General features: G+C 36.8%; 1 protein-coding gene across 2 annotated transcripts in view; it reads left to right on the forward strand.

Moving 5' to 3' along the window:
* The first annotated feature begins 309 nt into the window (after positions 1-309).
* The window catches only part of NADK2 (NAD kinase 2, mitochondrial), a 29378-nt gene continuing 6911 nt past the window's right edge, over positions 310-22776 (forward strand). Inside the window, exons 1-6 of one of the 2 annotated variants that reach the window (XM_034657012.1) lie at positions 310-415; positions 1270-1351; positions 7910-7993; positions 9373-9509; positions 12298-12376; positions 16560-16655. In XM_034657012.1, coding sequence (XP_034512903.1) covers positions 1281-1351; positions 7910-7993; positions 9373-9509; positions 12298-12376; positions 16560-16655 — 467 coding nt within the window. In that variant the 5' untranslated portion in view covers positions 310-415; positions 1270-1280. Of the gene's footprint in view, positions 416-1269; positions 1352-1504; positions 1608-7909; positions 7994-9372; positions 9510-12297; positions 12377-16559; positions 16656-22776 lie in introns of those variants that run through there. The other variant, XM_034657013.1, reaches the window with a different exon arrangement.

Here is a 22776-nt window from a genome sequence, read left to right on the forward strand (position 1 = left end):
ATAGAGAAGATGAAATGAAATTCTAATCTATTGATACTGCTGTTTGTCAGGGGCAAGAACGAGATGTTTTTGAAGCACATGGAGATTCGGGATAGTCATTAACTTTCAGTTTATTCATATACTTCCTGACCATAGTAAATCGGCTATCGTAAATAAATAAATGAAAATGAAGTTAACCTTGCAAAACTAAACATAAATTTGTTTATAAAACAAGTTTGGTTATTTTACATCATTGTAATAACCTGCCTCTCAAAACATCCTTCATGTTATTAGTGGACATTTTATAAAACCTTTATTTTTTTATCCTAGGAATGAGGGAATTGAGGTTCGTCTAGTAAAGAGGAGAGAATATGATGAAGAGGCTGTTCGATGGGCAGACGCTGTCATAGCTGCAGGAGGTAATAGTTGCACAGAGGTAAAGATGTTGGAATATGGAAACGCTCTTTACTGTGCATTTCCAGATACCCTGTGCTCTAGCTGTAATGAAGCCTACAGAATCCTACCACAAGATGCATTTTGGGATTTTTAGGATAAGATTTAAAATATCTGCTATATATGACATTTCACTTTTTCAGTGAATGATGTTATTGTGAGGTTCTGTGTCTATTTCTGTGTGTATATTTAAGGTGTACATTTAACTTCAAATATGATTCAAAGGATGAGTTGTAACTATTTTGGTTTAGTTACGCCACTCTTAAACAATTTCAAAACTTTTTTTTTTTTAAGAGTTCAATGAGATTAGATAAATTCCATCCAACTGTGGCTCTAATATACTTACAGCTATTTTTCCTGGGCTTTATTATTAAGTAAGTGGATATTGTTGCTAAAGCTTTAAATTGATAGCATTTGTTACAAAAATCTGCAGTGGACGCTTTGTTGAATGTATTCTGATTAAGGTATGAATTTGGACTGATGTTACGACAGAAGGAAAGAGATTTGGTTAGTAGAAGTGATAGGATTAGAGCAGTGGTTACCAACTGGGGGGCTACTACAGGGCATTTAGCAGGTAGAGGCCATAGCTACTGCTAAACGTCCTGTAATGCTCAGGACCCCCCCCCCCCAAGCAAAAAATTATCTGCCCTAAAATGTCAGTCGTGCCACTGTTGAGAAATCCTGGATTAGGGATAACGGGTAGAAAGGAAGTGGAAGAGACTGTGGTGGTCAGCAGGATGGAGTAGGAGTGTGATTGTCGAAACAAAAGTACTCATGTTCAAAATGATATTAAAAACTAGTTTTGTAAGAAATCTGGTTATGTCTTATGTCCTTTAGGTGATGGCACGATGCTTCTGGCAGCAAGTAAGGTCTTAGACAGACTTAAACCAGTTATTGGAGTAAACACTGATCCAGAACGGTAAGGAAAAACATGTTCTTTTTGTTTGGTATTTGTGTGTTATACATACACTTATTCTTTGCTTTGCATAGTATCTATTTCTGATAAGTCCTAAATTTGGGGAGCTCTTTATTTTCTCTACTGTAGTCACATCGCTGTGCTCTGTTGCTACAGGGAGTTTACTGTGGTGCGTCATGTTTAAGTGGAAGTATCATTGCTCCTGGTTATCCTGAATCTTAGAACCGTGCTCCAGAAACATTTTAGAGATGAAATTCAGGCATGTACAATTCGTTTCTACTTTTAGTAGAATTTTCTTCTATGTGGTGGTTTTCAAGGACCTAGCTCTCAAGTATAGCTCAGGCATGAGAAATATATATGTGTTTAGCTACCACTGGTGGTAGAAAATTATGATATGGGATGGACAAGTCTTCACATTGAACTTCCCAGGTGGTCTGGGAGTAGTACCTTTTGGCAGAATAGACCTGAGCCCTTGACCTAGTTGGTTATTGGTGACCTTTGGTATTGCTGAAGAGGTATGAGTTAATGTCCCATCTTCTGCTCTTCCTTGTCTCTCATCTACATTCCTGGTTATGCCTCTGCTGATTTTCTAGGTGACTTCATTGACTTAATGAAGAGACCAAACCCTGTCATCACTTCTTTTTTCCTTTCCTCAGCTTCACTGACCTTTAGCATCATTCTATTCCAGCCACCCACAGCCATAACCATACCTGGAGTTCATGATCATCTAGAATTGCCCCAGCTCTCAAATCTTAGTTCCACTCTGACCACAGCCTCCTACTCTTAACAGCGGTCTTATTTCCTCAATCCTGCTAAATCTGCCCTTTGGTTTTCAGAGTGTTGAACCCCTCTATTTTCTTAATTTTCCCTCACTTCATTCACATTCTTGACAAAAGTCACTCTTTCCTTTCTCCCTTTCTCTTTCTTTCCCTCCCTCCCTCCCTTCCTTCCTTCCTTCCTTCCTTCCTTCCTTCCTCTCTTTCCCTCCCTCCCTTTCTTCCTGTGGTGGGGGGAGAGAGAGAGAGAGAAACTTAAGCAGGCTCCACACCTAGTGTGGAGCCCATGCAGCACTCGATCTCAAAACCATGAGCCCAAATCAAGAATTGGACGCTTAACCAACTGAGCCACCCAGGAGCCCCTCTTGACAAATCTCTTAAACATTTTGTACCACTGTCTTTCTGCTCAATCCCCCATCAGTTTGTCACCCTTTTTATTCCTTCATTAGCACTGCTGAGGCCATTTGCGGGAAAAAAATAGAAACTTAAGCTTGGCGGCTTGTTTGGGCCCAAATTTACTTCCAATTTGTCATTTCTAGCACTTAGAACTTGACCCTCAGAGTTGTTCAAAAAACTTCATGTGGCTCAGGTCTTCCTCTCTCTTCCCCATTCTCTGCAACAGCTTCTTTAAAGTTATTTAACTTCTATATGGTCCTTGCTTTCCTTACCTTTCCACCTTCAGCATTAGGCTTCTCTTACTTCATAAAGGAGATGGAAATCATTGGACTTTTCAACTTTCCCTTGGCTTTGAAAGAAAATCTTGTTCTGTTATTTGTTCCCTTTCTTTCCCTCTCTCCAACATGCTTCCTCGGAGGCTAAAAACTTTTTCAAGACTATCCTCTTTTAAGAAAATTTTATAAATCCTTTACCCTGTGTCTCTATCTTGGTTATTATTCTTTTTTTTTTCCTCTTTACCCCCTATCTTGGTATCTCTACATCCTTATTTAAGTTATTGTTTTGCCATCTTTTCTGGATTGCCTCCAACCAGTTCATACTGACATTCTTTTTGCCTTACCAGTGATGTCCTGGTTACTGAACTTAATGAACATTTCAGTCCTTGTCTTACTTGATTTCTGGGAAATTTTTGCTCCTTTGTTTCATCTGTACTTCTTTGGCATTTATGACATTCTCCCCCTTTCTTCCTACCCTGGTGGCTACTTCTTTGTCTCTTTTGAAGGATGTTATATTTAAGTCACTGCTTAAATAATGGCATTTTCACATATCATCCTCTGGGCCATCTTTCTCTCTAACTTTTTATACTGTCTCCAGAATAACTGATTAATATCTGTAGTTGAACTTAAATCCTGGTGACTCCAAAGTATTTATAGCCAACATTGATCTTGCTTCCACTCTCATCCTTATTTACATTCTCTTCCCACTGTAGCCAGAGTAATCATTTTATGGAAGTTTGATAATATTATCTGACTTCTCTGCTCAGAATCTTGTGGTGGCTCCCCGTCTAACCCAGGATAAAATCTAATTCTTTACTCTGACTTGGGCGACCAACTCACCCTGGTTTGCCAGGGACTTCCCTAGTTTTAGCACTGAAAGTTCCATGTCCTGGTAAAATTGTCAGTCCTAGGCAAACTGGGACAGTTGGTCACCTTAACAATGACATAGAAGACACTACGTTTTCTGGTCCCTGGCTGTCCTTCTCTCCTGTTATTTTTTTCTTTCTTCATGCTATTCTAGCCATACTTTCCTCTACTTGAAAGTATCCAGTGGCATTAACAATGTAGCATGTCTGGCAGACTCAGTCTTAGAGCATGGGACCCTTAATCTCAGGGTTTAAGTTAAACAAGAGTTTAAATCCTACATTGGGCATGGAGCCTACTTAAAAAAAAGAAAAAAAAAAGGCAACATGTCTACAAATGAAACCGTTTCCTTTCCCTTCCCCTACCGTACTTGATGAATGGAACCAACCTGTGTTGAAGCAGGGCCTACCCGCCCCTCACCCCCTTTATCACATTGGTCTATGGCTCTAGTGCTGAGTTCTTGGGATCTTAACTTTGAGTCCATCTCTTGCCATCCTCACTGCTACTGAACATAGGCCTTTGTAATTTGTTTAAATTACTACAGTAGCTTCCCGTCTTGCTCGTTCCAACCCATCCATTACACTTTATCTTCATGTTCTTTCTGAAGTACAAATCTGATTGTATCTACTTCTAAATTAAAATCTAAATTAAAATCTTTTAGGGTTTTTCCATGACCTTCAGAATATGTTGCAAATTCCTTAGTATAATAATATGATCTTTCACCATCTGTTGCCTATTTGGTTTTTTAGTTTCATTGATCCTCATTTACTCATAGGCACTATACTTTCTTAAGAAATAATTACTGAAGTCCTTCTAGGAACAGCCTAGGATTCTTCCTAAGGCTTTTTTTTTTTTTTTTTTTTATTNGCATTTTTCACCCAGTTTTGTTGAGCTATAACTGACATTTGGATTGCATAAATTTAAGGTGTACCGCTTTAATAGCTTAGACATAATGTGAAATGATTACCACAGTAAACTTAGTTAACATTTATCATCTCATATAGATATGAGAAAAAAGTGTTTTTCTGGCGATGAGAACTCTTAGGATCTACTCTCTTAATAACTCAAATATACAGTAGTATTAACTATAGGCCTTACGTTGTATTGTTACATCCCCAGTATTTGTTTATCTTATAATTGGAAGTTTTTACCTTTGACCACCTTCACCTAATTCCTCCACTACCCACTCTGACCTTAAGCGCAAATGTCAGGTATAAGCATCTGCTAACACCATGAATGGAGGCTTTTCCTCTAGTGAGGAGGTTTGTTGATACTTAAAACAGTAGGTTGTGAAAGAGTAAGTGGAAGAGTTCTCCAGAAGGTGCATATTGTTTTCATGCCCTTATACATACTTTTGCCCTTATACCACTTACTGAGTTGTGTAGTTGTTCATTGAAGACTGGTGCCTCTCCTGGACTCTGACTATAATTCTCTGTAGAGAGCATGTTATTTTCTGCTTGGTTGTCTCTTCCATTAGACTATAAATTTCTTGAGTATAGGATTGTATTTTAATTCCTCTAACACTGTTACGGTATTATACATAGTCCACAAACAATAAACCTTTGAAATGAGTGATTAAATGATCTTAGGGAGTAGGGCTAGGACCCCAACCTAGCTGGGTAAATATTTCTTTTTTCCTTTTTTTTAAGATTTTATTTATTTATTTGACAGAGAGAGAGACAGCCAGTGAGAGAGGGAACACAGGGGGAGTGGGAGAAGAAGAAGCAGGCTCCCAGTGGAGCAGGGAGCCCGATGCAGGGCTTGATCCCAGGACCCTGGGATCACGCCCTGAACCGAAGGCAGACGCTTAACGACTGAGCCACCCAGGCGCCCCAATATTTCTTGAATATAAGTAATCGAGATCATTGGTTCAGTAATTATTTTTTGATTGCCTTCAGTGTTGATGCATTTATATTTTAGAACTTCTTAATGGCATATTTCTATTATCATTAAGAGATTCTTTAGTGATCACATTGTATACAGGTTGTTGAAATATATTTTCCTTCAAAAAGCTGGCTTACTACTCATATAAGCTTGTGGGAATTTTGAAACTGGTAAACGGGCAGTATTGCCTCTCTAATTTCTACCTAGAATAATAGGCTTTAGGAGTCATTTGGTTTCTCTTCTTGTCTCCAGGCCAACAGTGTATTAAGCCTCCTAGCTTGTTTGGTAATTCAGGTTGCCTGACTTCTTTTTCTTAAGTACTCTGATGACTCACAAGGCTTAAATAAGCCCAGAAGTTAATGTTCAATTTAAATTTCCTCTCCTCAGTATTAGTTATCAAATGCTGCATAACAAATCAGACCAGAACTTAGAGGCTTCAACAGTAATAATCAATTATTATTGCTCATGGCTTCTGTGTATCTGGAATTCAGAAGCTTGGCTGGGTGGTTTGGTTTGACATCTCTCATGAGGTTTTAGTCAGCAGGGCCTGCCGGCACCTGAAGGCTGGACTTGGGCTGGAGGATACCCTTCTAAGATGGTTCACTTACATGGACTCATCTAAATTAAATATAAAACTTCGGTTTGTCTTGTCTGTATTCTGCATTCAGTTTATTGAGCCCAGTAAATAATTATGACATTTGAATGCTTCATAATTAAAATGGGATAGAAGGCATGTGGTAGCTAGCCTCCAGGGTAGCTGCCTAGCATTCACTCCTTTATGTGGTTCTCTCCCTGCTTCTGTATTCCATCAGGGTGGCCTGTGTGACCCATGGAATATGGTATGACAGTGTGTGGATTCCAAGGCCAGGTCATAAATGGTATTACAGCTTTTGTATTAGTCTCTTGGATTGCTCATCCTGGGGTAAGTCAGCTAGCATGACGTGAGGATACTCAAGCAGTCCCGTGGAGAAGCTCTCATGGGGAAGAATTGAGGCCTCCTGCCAGTTGCTTGCACCAGTTTGGCAGCCTTGTGAGTGAGCCACATTGAAAGTGAATCCTCCAGGCCAAGTTAAGCCTTCCGGTGCTAACAGCCCTGGCTGGGCTGTGCCTATAATCTCATGAGAGATTGTTCTCTCTTGGTGTTGTAGACCTGTAGTGGACCCTAGCAGGTATTGTTCTATCAAATAACTGTTGATACCCTCTATATACTTAGCACCGTGTAAAAGTGTTGCAGTGAATATAAAAATTAAAAATCTTAGGCAGGGCCTAGTCTTAATTTCAGTGTTGATCCTCACGGATAAAGAAATTGACCTGTCACAACTTGGTAAAAGCCTTTTTTTCTGTTCTTCACGCTTATAAGTTAATGTACAGTTATTAAGAGTTTGTTTTGCCAAGTCTCCTCTTAACCTTTCCTTCAAGATCAAAGCATCATGTAAATGATGATGATTGAGCTTTCTGGACACATTTCCTCACGTTAGGTGCCACGTTCTCTCATCTTCCTGTATCAGCTATAGGCAATGTTAACACTTCGTAACTTGCAATTTAAAAAAAAAAAATTGTCTTCTATGTCAAGCCCTTAACTCCCTGAAGGCAGTTCACCCTTATATATTTTTGAATAAATGATAGGATTGGATTAGCTTTATGATTTCTCTTTATGACTTAGAATATCTTAAGTGATATTTAAAAGGGATTTATGGTTCACTTTCACATATGGTGTGATTCGTCACAATAACCTTTTGAGATTAGTGGTTTTATCACCCTTTTAGAGATGCGAAAGCTGATGCTAAAGTGACTTGCCCAAAGTTTATGTGAAATAATTTAAAGGTAGGGTGCAAACACCACTATAACTTTAGATAATTTTGTAGGGTAATCAATCAGTGGCAAATGTGCTGTTTAGTTTCACTGTGTTGTGGAAACTTTAGTAGTATGTTTTATGGCATTGAAGCTGGGTATAAAACCACTATTTCTTTCCTTTTTTTTTTTTTTTAAAGATTTTTTATTTATTTATGTGACAGAGAGACATCCAGTGAGAGAGGGAACACAGCAGGGGAGTGGGAGAGGAAGAAGCAGGCTCCCAGCCGAGGAGCCCGATGTGGGACTCGATCCCGGAACGCCAGGATCACGCCCTGAGCCGAAGGCAGATGCTTAACGACTGCGCTACCCAGACGCCCCTAAAACCACTATTTCTATTTGGTCTTTTTGTCTTACTGAAAGTACAGAAAATTTTGTGGCAAAAAAAAAATGAAGTATAGAACAGAAATTTACAAAATTTCATGTCTGGCTCTTGTAGTTTAGTGATACCTTTTGCATTAAATTTTTTCTTTTTTCCTTTTTCTTCTCTTTACACCACTACAAATCTCTTAAAGGTCTGAGGGTCATTTATGTCTTCCTGTTCGATATACACATTCCTTCCCAGAAGCCTTACAGAAGTTCTATCGTGGTGAGTTCAGGTAGGAATTTCTTACAGTTGTTTTATAAATATCTTTATGTGCCATTAGAAATGCTATTGTATAGAACAAGTTAGAGAATATTTGGCTTAGTGCATAGCTATGTATTACTCTTTATGGCTACTGTTATTAGCTGAGTCACACACACCTCTACCTTTCTTCTAGTCCAACTGGAACTGTAGAGAAACCCTGACAAATACCACTTGGCCTGTAACCCAAATGCAAGTAGAGGGGTTTTCTCCATCAGTGAGATAGTCATGTTTCTATTTTCTTAACGTTGTTACATGTTCTTAGCAGTTTGGTAGAAAGCTAGTTAAAACTATTGGCCAAAAATAAGTGTTCACATTCTGAGATTTTATATTTATATCCTCCTCTCCCATCCAGAATGCCTGAGGGTTGGATTTACTCCACCATTCTGAGGTTCCCAGTCTCTTTATTTTACATATTTAAGTGTTTCTTTAGTAGGGGGATGTTTTGTCATATTTCTTTCACTTAATTTGTTCAGTGGTCAGACTATCCTGAAAAGAGAAGAGTGGAGGGAGGAGCTGAGATGGGGTTGGTGATTATAGTAGAGAGAGCCAAGTTGGACGACTTTTTATTTCCTGACTTGGACTAGATTTTTGTAGTTTGAGAAAGCTTTTGTGTGTGTGTGTGTGTGTGTGTGTGTGTGTGTGTGTGAAATTGTATTAAATCTTCTTGATTTCTGGAATCATTAGTAATGATTCTAGTTTCTGATCATTTCAGAAGTTTGGCACCTCTACAAATGACCAGTTTATAGCTACCAAGTGGAAGTGTATTTTTATATACTAATCTAGCAGAATCTGCCCCACTGGCTTTTTGATATGTCAGTTTTTGGTTTTGAAATCAATGATACCCAATTTTTTTCCTTCTATCAAAAATGTCATTTAAGTTTTAGGTGTAATCTTAAATGTTATAAAATTTGTCATTGATTTCTTTTTTATTGTAAAAAAATCATTATAGAACTCTAGGAGAGGGAATTTTGTCTAACCACCTTACGTAATATTGTTTTAATTTCAGAGTGTTTGTTTTGTTTTTGCATGTTATGCTCTTGTATGAGCAAAATACAACTAACTCTGTCTTACTCAGTATCTTAGGTTTAATGGATACTTGATAAAGAATTTGACTTTAATTCAAGTTATGTGGGAGATTTTGTACAAATACATTAGATATTTCTATTATTTTTGAAAAGAGAACTAAATCTCTGAATTTGTCTTTGAGGAGGAACCTGTGGGTGTTAGGTGTTTTGGTATAATTTGTTCGTGGAATAACGAAGTTTTTAATATGAATTTTTTAATTTGGTGAAATTTTAATGCTAAGTTTACTTTATCTTAACATATCTGCTTTTCCTTCACTCTTCTAAGGTGGTTATGGAGGCAGCGAATCAGGTTGTACCTTGAAGGGACTGGCATAAACCCTGTTCCTGTGGACCTTCACGAACAGCAGCTAAGTTTGAATCAACATAGTAGAGCCTTCAACATTGAAAGAGTTCATGATGAAAGTAGGTAGATTGGGAATTAGATGTGTTTGGGCAATATTTAACTTCTTGTTCCTTTGATTTCTCATTTCTAGAAGTAATAATTTATAATCAACTTATTTGGGGATTTTAGTGCCACTGACCACATTTAAGAAAATACAGTGAACTACTTCAGGTGTAAAATGTAATATGACTAGATACAGAAATAAGAAATAAGCGTATTTCCTGAAGAAATATTTTCTAGGATGGGTTTGAAAACTTGTTGATTATGAAAGAATTATAAAATGTCTAAGAAAATAGTTGATATTTAAGGAAAGATTCTTGACTTTAATCTTTGAAATGTCAAAAAAGAGAGCAGTAGAAATGACCTAATCTGTAGATTTCTTAATAATTATACATTTGTTGGGGCGCCTAGGTAGCGCAGTCGTTAAATGTCTGCCTTCGGCTCAGGGCGTGATCCCGGCGTTCCAGGATCGAGTCCCGCATCGGGCTCCTCCGCTGGGAGCCTGCTTCTTCCTCTCCCACTCCCCTGCTGTGTTCCCTCTCTCGCTGGCTGTCTCTCTGTCGCATAAATAAATAAAATCTTTAAAGAAAAAAGTAATTATACATTTGTATAGTCATATTTAAATATATCTACCATTGTTATAGTTGTTGATTAAAAACTTTTTGTTGGGAAATTTTGAATTGTGGCCTTTAGATTTGTGTTTCAGACATCTCTGTAAGCTGCTAAGAGAGTAGTAGTTTAAGGTGATATATGTTCGTTTTTTTTAATAAGTCTTAAGGTGAAGTCTTAAGCCATTTTTTCCCACCTTTTCCAGTAATTTTAAGACTTTCATGATACAGGAAGACCCCAAGAGATATTACTATCTGTGGACTGCATAAAAAGATAATTTTTTCCTCCTGTGTTTCATTTCTTGGTTCAACTTATCAGGAAAAGCTACCTTTACGTATCTGCTTTGTCTCTGTCTTGTCTCATTATTTTGAGAGTTTTTCATGGTGATTTATAGCTTTATAGGTTGGGCTTTTCTTAAACTCTGTGTTCGTGTCATGTTTTATAGATTTTAAATTTTTAGTTGGAAATCTTACTTTATCCCTAGCCAAAAGAAGTTATTGCTATCATTGGAGATGTTCGAGATTTGGCTTTGAATTTCAGCGGCTTTATAAGAAAGCTCTAGATCGGTATTCAGAGATTCATTGCTCAGATTCCTGTATCAGATTTACTGTTTATTTAGTTTTACAAACTAAGGTAATATATATACAAACAAGATCACGTAGTTATTAAGTAACATCCAGGATGTACACATCTAATTAAGGGTATTTGTAGAAAAGAGAAAATGTTCAAAAAAATAATACAAAGAAATTTCTGAAAACTTAGGTACCATTCTTGGAATTGAAAGGACTCACAAATACTTAGCATAACTAGTGATAAAAGATTTTATACCAAGCTATATCAGAATACTAGGGATAAAATAAAGTTGCTGTAAGCTTCCAGAGAGGAAGTGGTGGTGGCGAATATTTTATATATGAAGAATTTGGAATCAGAATAGCTTGATTTCTCAGTAGTAACACTGGAAATCACTCTGCTTATTATAATATTTTTGTTAGTAACAATTGTATGACATTTACTTTGCCCAGGGACTACTGTAGAGGGCTTTTTTGTGAGTGTTTTTTGTTGTTTGATAGCTTTATTTTGTGAGGAAAAAATCTAGGAAGATTCCAAGGTATTTCTCATTTTTTCTAATTAAATTCTCATCAGGTTTGTAGGAAACATTTCTTAGGAAGCTACCATTTGGAATTTTGGAATAGAGGAGTAGGTTTTGAGATTAATAAATATGCCACCATGTTTGATCCCTAATTTAGCTTTTTAATTTAGAACAAAAGATTACAGAGAAAAAAACGTTTTAGTTTTCAGGGTTTTTTTTTTTTTAATTTTTTAAAATTTATTTTTTAAATAATTTTTTATTATGTGATGTTAGTCACCATACAGTACATCCCTAGTTTTTGATGTAAAGTTCCATGATTCATTACTTGTGTATAACACCCAGTGCACCATGCAATACTTGCCCTCCTTACTACCCGTCTCCGGCCTATCCCATTCTCCGCCCCCCCACCCCCCCACCCCACGGCCCTCAGTTTGTTTCCCAGAGTCCATAGTCTCTCATAGTTGTTTTTTTTTTCTTTTTAACTTTTCAGATTTAAAAAAAAAATCCTTTACTGGACTGTATTTGTGTACAAGTTAGTGAGGAATATGTTTTTATTACCTGTATACTTTCAAGGGAAGATACGGTTGGTTTATTAAAATTTTCATCACATAAACTAGTAACTAGATGTGGCAGTGTTCCTCCAGTGCTATTCTTGCTAAAAACACTAAGGTTTTCTGTTTGAGGGGGGAAAAAAAATCTGATCTCCAGTAGATAACGGATTTGGTTTCCAATATGAGCCATGCATGTAATTTGCTGCTTAAATCCAAAGTGGCTCCTGTGGAAGTACTTGATTATTTCCACATCTGAAGCTTGCAGAGAAAAATTAAGTGTGACAACAAGAATCTTATGAGATGGATAAGTCTATTTCATCACTCTTGAAAAATTGTTTCAAGAAGAATTAAGGTTTTTTTGGGGGAGAAAGAGAGGCTTCATTGCCGATAGGTGATTTTGAGGTTCATTATGAATACTCTAAATATGAGATTTAACTTCTGTGTTAATAATGTTAAAGTATGCATTCTGTTGAAACAAAAGTATGTATATTTTAATGTTTTATAAAATTTAAATCCTAATATTTCTAAAACTTAAGTTTTTCTTTTCATTACCAACAGGACCTGAGGCTTCAGGACCCCAGCTTTTGCCAGTGAGGGCACTAAATGAAGTCTTCATTGGGGAGAGTCTGTCATCCAGGTACTTTTTAAACCTGTGTGCTTGAGTTTGGAATGTAATTTTTTAGTATTTTTTAGATATTTATTTGATCTCTGCAACCTAAGAATTGTGAATAATTAATATGGTATAAGTGATAGAAATGAATTATTTAATGAAATATTTCCAAAACCTTCTAACACATTTATGATACATGTTAAGAGGAAAGAAGGTTCTATGAGCAAGAAAGTTTGTGAAACCCCAGGTTAAACAAAGTTATTCAGTTCTGTTACTACAGAGCCTTATCTATCATATAGGTGCTTTATAAATGTTTAAGAGAATAATATACCAGGCATACATTTGCAGTTGTTATAAAACTTTTATAGACAGTCCATATTAAAACTTCCCAACTAATTATCTTAATAAGGTCCCTTAAGGCTGATTTGTTTGCTTATTTTTATCCAGGATCCAGTTAAGGATTATGCATTGCATTTCGCCATTATGGCCCTTTAGAATTAAGAATCATTCCTTAGTCCCACCCCTGTTTTGTCATTCCTGATATTAATACTTTTGAATAGTCAAGCCAGTTGCTTTGCAGAATATCCCTTGTTTTAGATTTGTATGATTTTTTTTTCTCTGCATAAGATTCAGACTAAACAATTTTTGGCAGAAATACTACTACATCATAAGCCGAGTATATGGGCAGTTTAAGATTTGTAACTATTATTAGCAAAAACTAAGGTTAATAAAGTTCTTCATTAGGAGTATAAAAGTATAATATGGTTTTATTACTGAGGAAATCTCTTTTGTGGGTGTTGAATATAATTTAGCCTTAAATGGTCAGCAGAATTTTTTTTCCAAAACTTTCATGTGATATTAATTACCAGTTATAAAATGACTGCCATAATGCAATGTTTTTTTAACTCCTGGTTGTCATTTAGAACTTGCCTTCTCATTTTTGTAGATGTAAGTAAATTAGGGGTAGAAAACTAGAGATGAGTCTCTGTCCCACTTTGCTGCTCTCAGAGCTGTGTGACCCTTTGAAGGTCATGTAGTTGTTTTGCTAGTTTACTGAGAGTTCCATATATTCTGAAATTGTTTGTTGATCTGTCTTTTCATAAGAAGTTTAATTATGGTGGGAAGTATTTGTCTTAATTAAAAAAGATATCTGTGTTTTACCCAATGACTAAATCAGATAGTACTGAAAAGAACAAAGCCTGATTCAGTAGAATACTTGTAACAATCTTTATCAGTCGTAATTATTTTGACTAATGTAATTTTAAATTTATTCAGTAAAATGTATGGTGTACCTGCTACGTGCTATATGCAAGTCACTAGGGATGTAAAGATAAATAAAGGTAGTAAATAACATCTTAGTTTTTTGAAGGGTGATAAAATACATAATTTTAAAAAGTAATTAAAAGTAAAATTCTTTGAAGAAATTAAATAAAAATATATTCTTTAAAGAACATAAAGTGTAAATATACTTATTTTAACATAGTAATAAGACTCATGCTATACATAAACTGTTTTCTTTTGCTCTATATCAAGTTTGAAGCAATATGGAAATGAATAATGGATACTTTGTGATAGGGGAGGCAGGAAATGTAATTCTAATTAGTGATTAATCATGATTACTAAAAACATAAGGCAGAGAGCAACAACTTTCAATGAAATTGGAGAATGTCTGCATTAGATGACAAATGAAATCTTGCCATTTACAACAACAGAGGTAGACCTAGAGGGTATTCCACTAAGTGAAATAAGTCAAAGACAATTACCGTGTGATTTCACTCAGTTGTGGATTTTAAGAAAACAAACAAATAGAAAAAAGAAAAAAGCAGACTTAAATACAGAGAACAAATTGGTAGTTGCCAGAGGGGGATGGAGGTTAGGTGAATAGAGGGGATTAAGAGTAATGCTTATCTTGATAAGGGCTGAGGAACATATACAGTTGTTGAGTTACTATATTGTGTACCTGAAACTAATACAACACTGTAGGTTAATTAAACTTGAATAAAAAATAACAAAATAGATGACAAAGGTAAAAAAATGTTATGTGAGTGTATGCTGATTTTAGAGAAGCCATTTAATGGCTTCTGTTATCGTTTGTGTATTTTAAAGGTTATAACTTCCAAGAGCTTCTGCTAGTGTTGCTTTGTAATTTGTACTTACTAAAAATCAAATAACTTAAAAAGGAGGAAAACTGGGATCAACTGACAGACTTCTGGGAATTCAGTGAAGTCCCACTAGATTATAGACCGAATTTTTTTTCTGTGGCAGCAGTGATTTGGTTAGTTTATCTCTAAATAATGTCTGACGCTGCTGCTTTTTGTGTTGAGCCTCCCCTTATATCCTTACTAAGGTGAGGACAGCAGTGGGTTCGCTTCTGATGCTATTGAGAAAGTTTTCACTACAGGAGGTATTAGAACTTATTTTCAAGGACTCTGACATAGACCCTTAGGCAGAAAGGAAATGAATACTTACTGGATGTCTGCTCTGTGTCAGGCTTTGTGTATATTGTGCGTATTACCACATTACACGCTCATAGCAACCCTGTGAGAAAGGTAGTTGTATGTATCCGTGAAAAAGTGATTGGAGAGTTCACATAACTTGCCCATGGTCCTATCATTAGTTAGCACCAGAACTGTCATGTATACCCAGTATTTCTGACTCCAGGTCTTATATTGAGGCTTCACTATGCCCTGGAAACTTAAGAGCTTTGCTTGGAAAATATGAAGTGCAGCAATATTATTCCTGCCTCATTTATAATGTTCTTAGATTTAAGAACATTTTAAAAGCCCAGTTTTTTTTTGTTTTCTATTCTAACCTAGAATGTCTTATTCTTGGGCTGTAGCAGTGGACAATTTAAGAAGAAGTATACCCACTCTAAAGGGACTGTGAGTTTTATTGCTGCCTTAAAAAAAATAATTTCCCTGAAACAAAAATTCTGAGTTGACTAATCTTGATAAACCTGCATGTGAGAATGACACTAAATTTGCTCATCATTTTGGGCTCAACACCCCTTACCTGACTATACTTTTCTTCCTCTCCACCTGTTTCTCTTCTATCCCCACTTACCTCTAATCTCATTTGTTTCTATGTGATTCTGGGATAATAGCAGCCATTCCTATAGAGTTGACTGGCTTGTCTGAATGTAATAGGCTCCTAATCGCCTAAAATTCCTAATTTTGTAGGAAGACATAACAAAGCTATGAAATAGATTAAATGTGAATATAAGAGTCTGCTATCTTTTCTGAAGAATGGTGACTTGAGAGAAAACATGAAAAGAAGTTGTGCCATGTAAAACCTTTACAGATTGAGTTTGGCAGGAGAATTGAGGGTTAAGATAAGAGATAAATTATCCATTGAGTGTTAGTGTTTGCAAGCATGTCTAATAATTGTCATTATTGGAAAAGCCATATTAAGAATTTAACTTTTTTATTTGCTGGACAAAAATAACCCAGTGTTGATCAATGACACCATTATTTTAAGATATAGTTTTGCAAAATAGGCTTTTACATGTTTCAAGTTTTTTTTTAACTGCAAATTTATATATTCATGCAGTTAAAGAATAGTGTCACTTTTGCTGGTTGTCAGAAAATCCATTTGATTTCATGTTTATGAAATACTCTAAGAAATAGAAATCTTTAAAGAAATCACAATTCTAGTTTTATTCCTAGTTTTGTCTACTGATGCAGTACTAGCTGAGAATTTTCTTTAGAACTTTATCTCTCTTAGCTTACTATAAATTCAAAAGGCACATTAGTATGTAACTTAAACACAAGTTGAGCAGAAACGTCTGGCAACTTGAGGGGTTAGATACAGACTTGGAGCTACCGAGGACTAGCTAGCTACCAAGAATGAAACTCACATAAGAATGGTATTTTCTTTTTGAATTCTGAAATAAGGCTCTGTATGTGTTAGATTCCATAAAAACGGTAGAAGCTATGATAGGTAAAAATTTACAAGCAGCCCTTGTTTGAAATATTGATAGAAAGGAGCATATGAATCAGAGGGATGGAGATATGCAGATTTTTAAAAATTTTTTTTACTCTTCACTTACTCAGTATTGGTATTAGCATCATGGTATGCGTGCCTACTAAGTCAGGTATGTCTAAGTCAAGCTGGCCCACTTAGATTTCATTAGTTTTGAAGAAATGATGTTTTTCTTATTTACTGTGAGCCATAAGTTCAGCAAATCCAGTTTTATATTCTCAATTCATAGGGCTTCCTACTATGAGATTTCAGTTGATGATGGTCCATGGGAAAAACAGAAGAGTTCAGGGCTCAATTTGTGTACTGGAACAGGATCAAAGGCCTGGTGAGTAACTTGGGATGTTGCTTATTGACTTTTGTGAAATATTTTAAGTAATGTAATTTACTCGAGGCTGCACGTCGGTTTATCTAAAGCCTCTGATATGCAAGAGGTAGCCTGGTGGTGGTATGTTGGTTGGCTCACTTTCTGCTTTACTCATCAGTTGGGTCCAGAAGTCCTGCCTTGACTTTGTAGATTAGAGCGGTAGCCTGGATTTGGCTATTATTTAGCCTATTGCACTAGGTTTGTAAAGAGAAAGAAGAAAATGAGAAATGTTTTCGGAGATTGTATGTGTTTTTTTAATGAAAAATATTTTAAATGAACATGAAGAAATGAAAACAAGTTCAGTAACAACAACAAATGCCCTGGAGGTTTGTGCGGCAAAGGCCTAACTGGAGATAACTTGTGCTCCTGTATCTTGTTTACCCTCTCACCTCTCTCTGGGTAATTGCTGCTGCTTCTTAGTTATACACATGCAGATGCCTCCCAGACTTTCATCCTTAGCTCTCTTGTCTCCTGAGCAAACTCCTGTCTGAAAATTACCTACCAAAGAGTATGTTAATAGACCTTCAAATTCAACACATTCAAAACTAAATTTATTATCTTCAGTTTTTCTCCCTGTGATCCTTGTATGGCTTAATAGGATCACTGTTACCCTGAGTTCATGCTCTAGAGGGAAAACCTTACTCCCCCAATCATTGCTCTTACTTTTGAGTCTCCCTGTTCTCCCCTTTACACATACTGGTCTCTGAATCCTGCCAGTCACACTTCCGAAGTCCTTGCCCCTTTCTTTCAATTCCTTCTGCTGTTCTTTGGTCCAGGCCTCCATCTTTGTAGTGAATATTCTTTGTGCCTCACCCTTTATTCTTCAGGCTGTCATCCATACTGCCAACAGTGTACTATTTCTAAAATGTAGATAAATTTGGCTATATGCCTTCTGTGCTGTAAAAGTTCCATTTACTTCTATGTTCAGATTACTCAGTGTGTGTGTAAGACCCTTTAAATGTGACCTAAGGAACCTTCCCAGCCTATTGCTGCCCTACCCTCACCCATCAGCACGCTGGGGACACTGCAGGCTACTTGAAATTCTCAGCACAACACCTTCTCTCTGGGCTTTTTGTTTTTGCTCAATGCATCTTCTTCCTGGGTTGAATGCCTGAACATTCTCCACTTTCCATCCCCTGGCTGAAAAATCCAGTCTTCAAATGTCATTCTGTGTAGGAAATCCTTACTAGGATCTCGTTCTTTTCATCAGCATAATGAACCCTCTTTTCGTGCATCCCTCGCACTTTTTCCTCATAGCACTGTTACAACACTTACCACATTATCAGTTCTCTAACTGGCTGACACCCAGCTGGTTCAAGCAACTTGAGGCATTTGGGATGGTGACTCGTGGTTTTGTGTGTGGGTTTGTTTTTTTTTTTCCCTCCCTTAATTTTTTGTGTGTATAGCATGGTACCTAATATATATTCACTCAATTTTTTTTTTAAATAAATGCATGCTCACAAATACAGTGGAAAACAGTACTTATTAAACTGTGATTTTAAGTTTGGATAGTTTAAAATGGAGTAATACTTTTTCAGTATAACTTTTTAAAACTTTTTATTGTGGAAAAATTTATATGTAAGATTAGACAAAATAGTATCATCAATATCCATATACCCATTAGGCAGTTTCAATGATTATCAGCACATGCCCAACCTTTTCCTCTGTTCCCCTACTGTCTCCTTTTGTCTCATATTATTTTGAATTAATTTTCAGACATCACATTCATTCATAAGTACTCTATAACTTCACATCTTTAAAAAAAATCCTCATCTTCGTCAAATAAATGAACCTTTGGAGAAAAATGAGAAGTATTATTTAAAGATTGGATAATACCTCATTTTCCTGAGGGCCAGTGAGAACTACATTTCTAAAGTGACTTTAAACAACAATTGTTTGAAAAAATAATTTTAATAATCTAAAATGTTATAAAATTATTGTGTTGCCCTCTCATAAAATGAAAACATTACAGTTAACTGCTTTAATTCATCATAACATCTGTTCTGCTCACTGTGATGTGTTAGTTGTTGAAAACTATTGAGAATCAGAAATGGTTTCCTTGATATTTCTCTTCTCCTAGTATTCTGATTCCTTCCCCCCTCCTGAAAGTGGGCAAAGTGGTATAATTGAAAAGAGTAGTAGCCAGGAAGTTAGAGCCCTGGCTAAACCACCAGCTAGCTTTGTGATCTTGTACAAGTTTCCTTTTCTGCAAAGTGAGGGGAAATGGAACAGATAAAATAAGATTACTTTATCTCTGACCTGTGATTCTGTAGGTTCTGTTCTGTGCATTATAACACAAGCTATCAGTTACTTAGCCCCTGCTACTTCGAATATACTGTGCTAGGTGCTTTTTATACATTGACAATATTCTTACAGAAATCTTGCAAGAAAGTAGTTGTATCTCTGTTTTATAAAGGTAGAAATTGAGGCTTTGCAAGGATAAATAATTAGGGTGAGGTCACAGCTAGTGTCAGAAACAGGGTACAAGCACAGGTGTGCTTGACTACAAAACCAAGGCCTTTTTGACTGCCAGCTTTTAAATGCAGAGGGGGAGCTGTCTATAGAATTCCTACAGTTCAAAGATGTGTCACTAGGTTGTATGGAAGAATTATCAAGGTAAACTTGCTAATCTTAGTGAAATAGTGGTTATGCTAAAGGCAGTGAATCGGCTTTGACTTTTGCATTGGGGTGTGTGTCAATGTCTGTGTGATTTTGATAGTTTTAGTTTTCGACCTTCTAGTAGTAAGAAGAGCATAAAGAATAAGTGAAGTGGTCCTGCCCTCCACTGCCACACACCTTAGAGCTGAGTCCTGTGTTGATGTTGGACAGGAGTAAGTACGGCTTAGGTTAGGATTTCAGTCTTTTCTATGTTGCTTATTAAAGTCTCCTGTTGTCTCCGATGTTGTGGTCTAGAAATCTGTCCCTAACTATATCCTGTCCCTGCCACCTCAGTCACTCAGCCTCTTCTCTGTTCAGCCCTACGTAGCTTGCTTGCTTCTAACATCTTCTACCTTACTCCTTCCCATTACTGATCGTTCTTTTGCTGTGATTGCATTTCCCATTCGTCTTTTGTTCTTTTTCTCTTTAGAAAATGGGGGGAGTGAAGAGAAGCCTGGGGGCCAGAAGGGCTGAGGGAAAGCTATACATATTATTTAAATTTTCAAAAATACTCTGGAAGTAAATGATTTTATTTTTATTAATAGGACATTATTCACAAGTCTCAGCAGTTTCCCAAAGCCATGTGGCTAATAAATGGTTGAAGACAGGATTTAAGTTCTGGACTTACCTCTCAACTGTAGACCTCAGGAATCACTGGAAAGAAAGGAACAGAATAGCCTATTTCTTTTACTCTTTTAATTCTTGATCCGGAGAGATAACAAATTTTCCTATGTGACCTCTCAGTCCTTGCTTTGAATATGAAAGGTGGACATGTATAACTTTGGATAAGATAGTTATTGTGACTGATAAACTCCCAATCTCAGTGACCTAACACAATAGAAGTTTATTTCTTGTTATAAAGTCCAAGTAGGTCCTCCTTGGGAGGTGGAGCTCTAAGTGGTGACTCAGGGACCCAGGCTCCTTCCAACGTGTGGCTCAACCATCTTTTAAACGTAACTCCTAAAGTCCCTCTATTTATATACATCAAGCCACAGAAGGAGGAAAAGCCTGGAGGATCACCTGTGGGAGGCTTATGGGACACACGCTTAGACGTGTAGTGCATGACTTCCACTTTCATTCCTGTAGCTAGAACTCAGTCACATGGCTTTATGCCAAGAAAGGATGGAGAAGATAGCCTGATTATGCACACACCCCCCTCCACAACCTCCATCCCCCCCACCTCCCCACACACTCCCCCCCCACACGTGTGTACACACACACACACACACACACAGACACACACACGCGCAGAGAGTCTGGGGATTAGGTATCCCATTTTGCATTTCTAAAAATTCCTCCATAGGACAGAGGAGGTAAGGGTTATGTTGCATAGCAAGTTGTCTTTGAATTGTCTCATTGTTATTTCTGTCCTCTTCCTAGTGTAGAATTAGCTACATTCACTGGGAGAAGTACTACAGAGTTCAATCACGTATATTTCTGTTAGTTTTTAGGACTGTTGCCAGCCCCCCTCCTCCATATATTCTGTCTTAGCCAACTTAAGGGTGAATGTTCTTAAGTGAAGAGAGAAAGCTTTACTAGCTTAAGATAGGAGATTCAATTTGTCTTTCAGTTGGATTGTCTTTGGTGGAAGTCGTGTGATTTCAAATGGGAACGGTTAGAATGCTGAAGGTTGTAGACCTAAGAAAAAAGTCATCGTGTGCTAATACCATCTTAGGCATATAGTTTGTCTTTGACGTAGACTATAAACCACCCCTAAAGGGAGAGTGAACTGGCTGAGATCCAGGTTGCAACCATAGGAAATTTCCTCTTATTTTAACTCCCAAGTCAGAAGACTTCGTTTGGGTTATCTTGTGGTATCCCGAATAAGTCCTAGCTCTAGGGCTATTAGATCAAGTCGTATGAGACTTTTGTTCTCTTAAGTCTTAACTTCAATATTTTAATTCAATGGAACCCTAATAAACATAGCTCATTTTATGTGACTTTTAATTTAGAGTTCTAAAACAGTATCTTCCAATAATGTGACTATTCAGAAGAATTAAAATATAACTCATGCACATCTCTTTCACTTGATTTTTTTTTTTTTTTAAGATTTTATTTATTTGACGGAGAGAGAGACAGCCAGAGAGAGAGGGAACACAGGCAGGGGGAGTGAGAGAGGAAGAAGCAGGCTCCCAGCGGAGGAGCCTGATGTGGGGCTCAATCCCAGGACTCTGGGATCACGCCCTGAGCCAAAGGCAGACGGCTCAATGACTGAGCCACCCAGGCGCCCCTCACTTGATATTTTCATTCAGTATTGAGTTCTTGCAATGAGCCAGGTGGTGCCGCAGATGCCTGGCCTTGCAGTGCGTGGCAGTAATTCTAATGAGATAGGTATTGCAAACCTCATACTAAACAATGAGTCAGGACCCTTAAAAGTATTTTGCTTCATGCCACATAGTAAGCATGAGCAAAGGTACAGAGGCAGGAATGGGCTTGGTGTGGCTGCAATATGAAATTGGAGAGTAGATAATGGTGAAAAATAGAATAGGCAATGGCTGGATTTGATTTTTTAGCATAGGGATATGGTGTGTGAATGACCCTAAATTTTTAATATAAAAATTTGTGTATCTGTTTTATTAAAAGAAAGCCCAAAATGTTACCACATTTCTCAAAATGTGAAAGGTATAGGTTAGGGTATGCAAGTGTACCTGTTACTCCCCCTCCTCAAAAAGGTTAAGAGTCACTGAATTACGTTGAGTGTGTGTGGGTCATTATCTACTGAGGGCATGTGAGAAGACTTGTAAGGCAGCCGCAGAATTCTGGAAAGAGTTAAAACACACACACACACATTCCATAACCATCTTTGTAGACCTAAGGACAGAGCTACTTTTAAGTGATTCATGTTTGTNGCATGTGAGAAGACTTGTAAGGCAGCCGCAGAATTCTGGAAAGAGTTAAAACACACACACACATTCCATAACCATCTTTGTAGACCTAAGGACAGAGCTACTTTTAAGTGATTCATGTTTGTGTTAATGTTTGTTAAGTCGTTAAGCAAGGCATCACACAGTAGTAAAGATTTCTCATCTTTTCTGTTTTAGTACAAAAAGGTATCAAATGAAAAGCGAGTCTTTCATTTCATATCTCTAATACTAATCTCCAGACACAACCATATGTATATGAAGTATATATTACTTTCCTGTTTGTTTATATATACTACATAATGCCTTTGGATTTTAACTTAACATATCCATTATCTATCAGCATATACAGTTCTATTTTATTCTTTTTAATATCTACATAGTAATATATTTAACCTGCTTCCTGTGGATATGAGTTGCTTTGCTGTTATAAACAATGCTTCAGTAAATTTCCTTGTACATGTCTTTGTGTATTATAAATGTAAGTATATTTTAGGATAAATTAGTAGTAGATTGGAGAATATGTTCACTTTAAATTTTAATAGTGCAGAATTGCCCTCCAA

This window comes from Ailuropoda melanoleuca, chromosome 3 (assembly GCF_002007445.2).
Source record: "Ailuropoda melanoleuca isolate Jingjing chromosome 3, ASM200744v2, whole genome shotgun sequence".
Classification (NCBI taxonomy): Eukaryota; Metazoa; Chordata; class Mammalia; order Carnivora; family Ursidae; genus Ailuropoda; species Ailuropoda melanoleuca.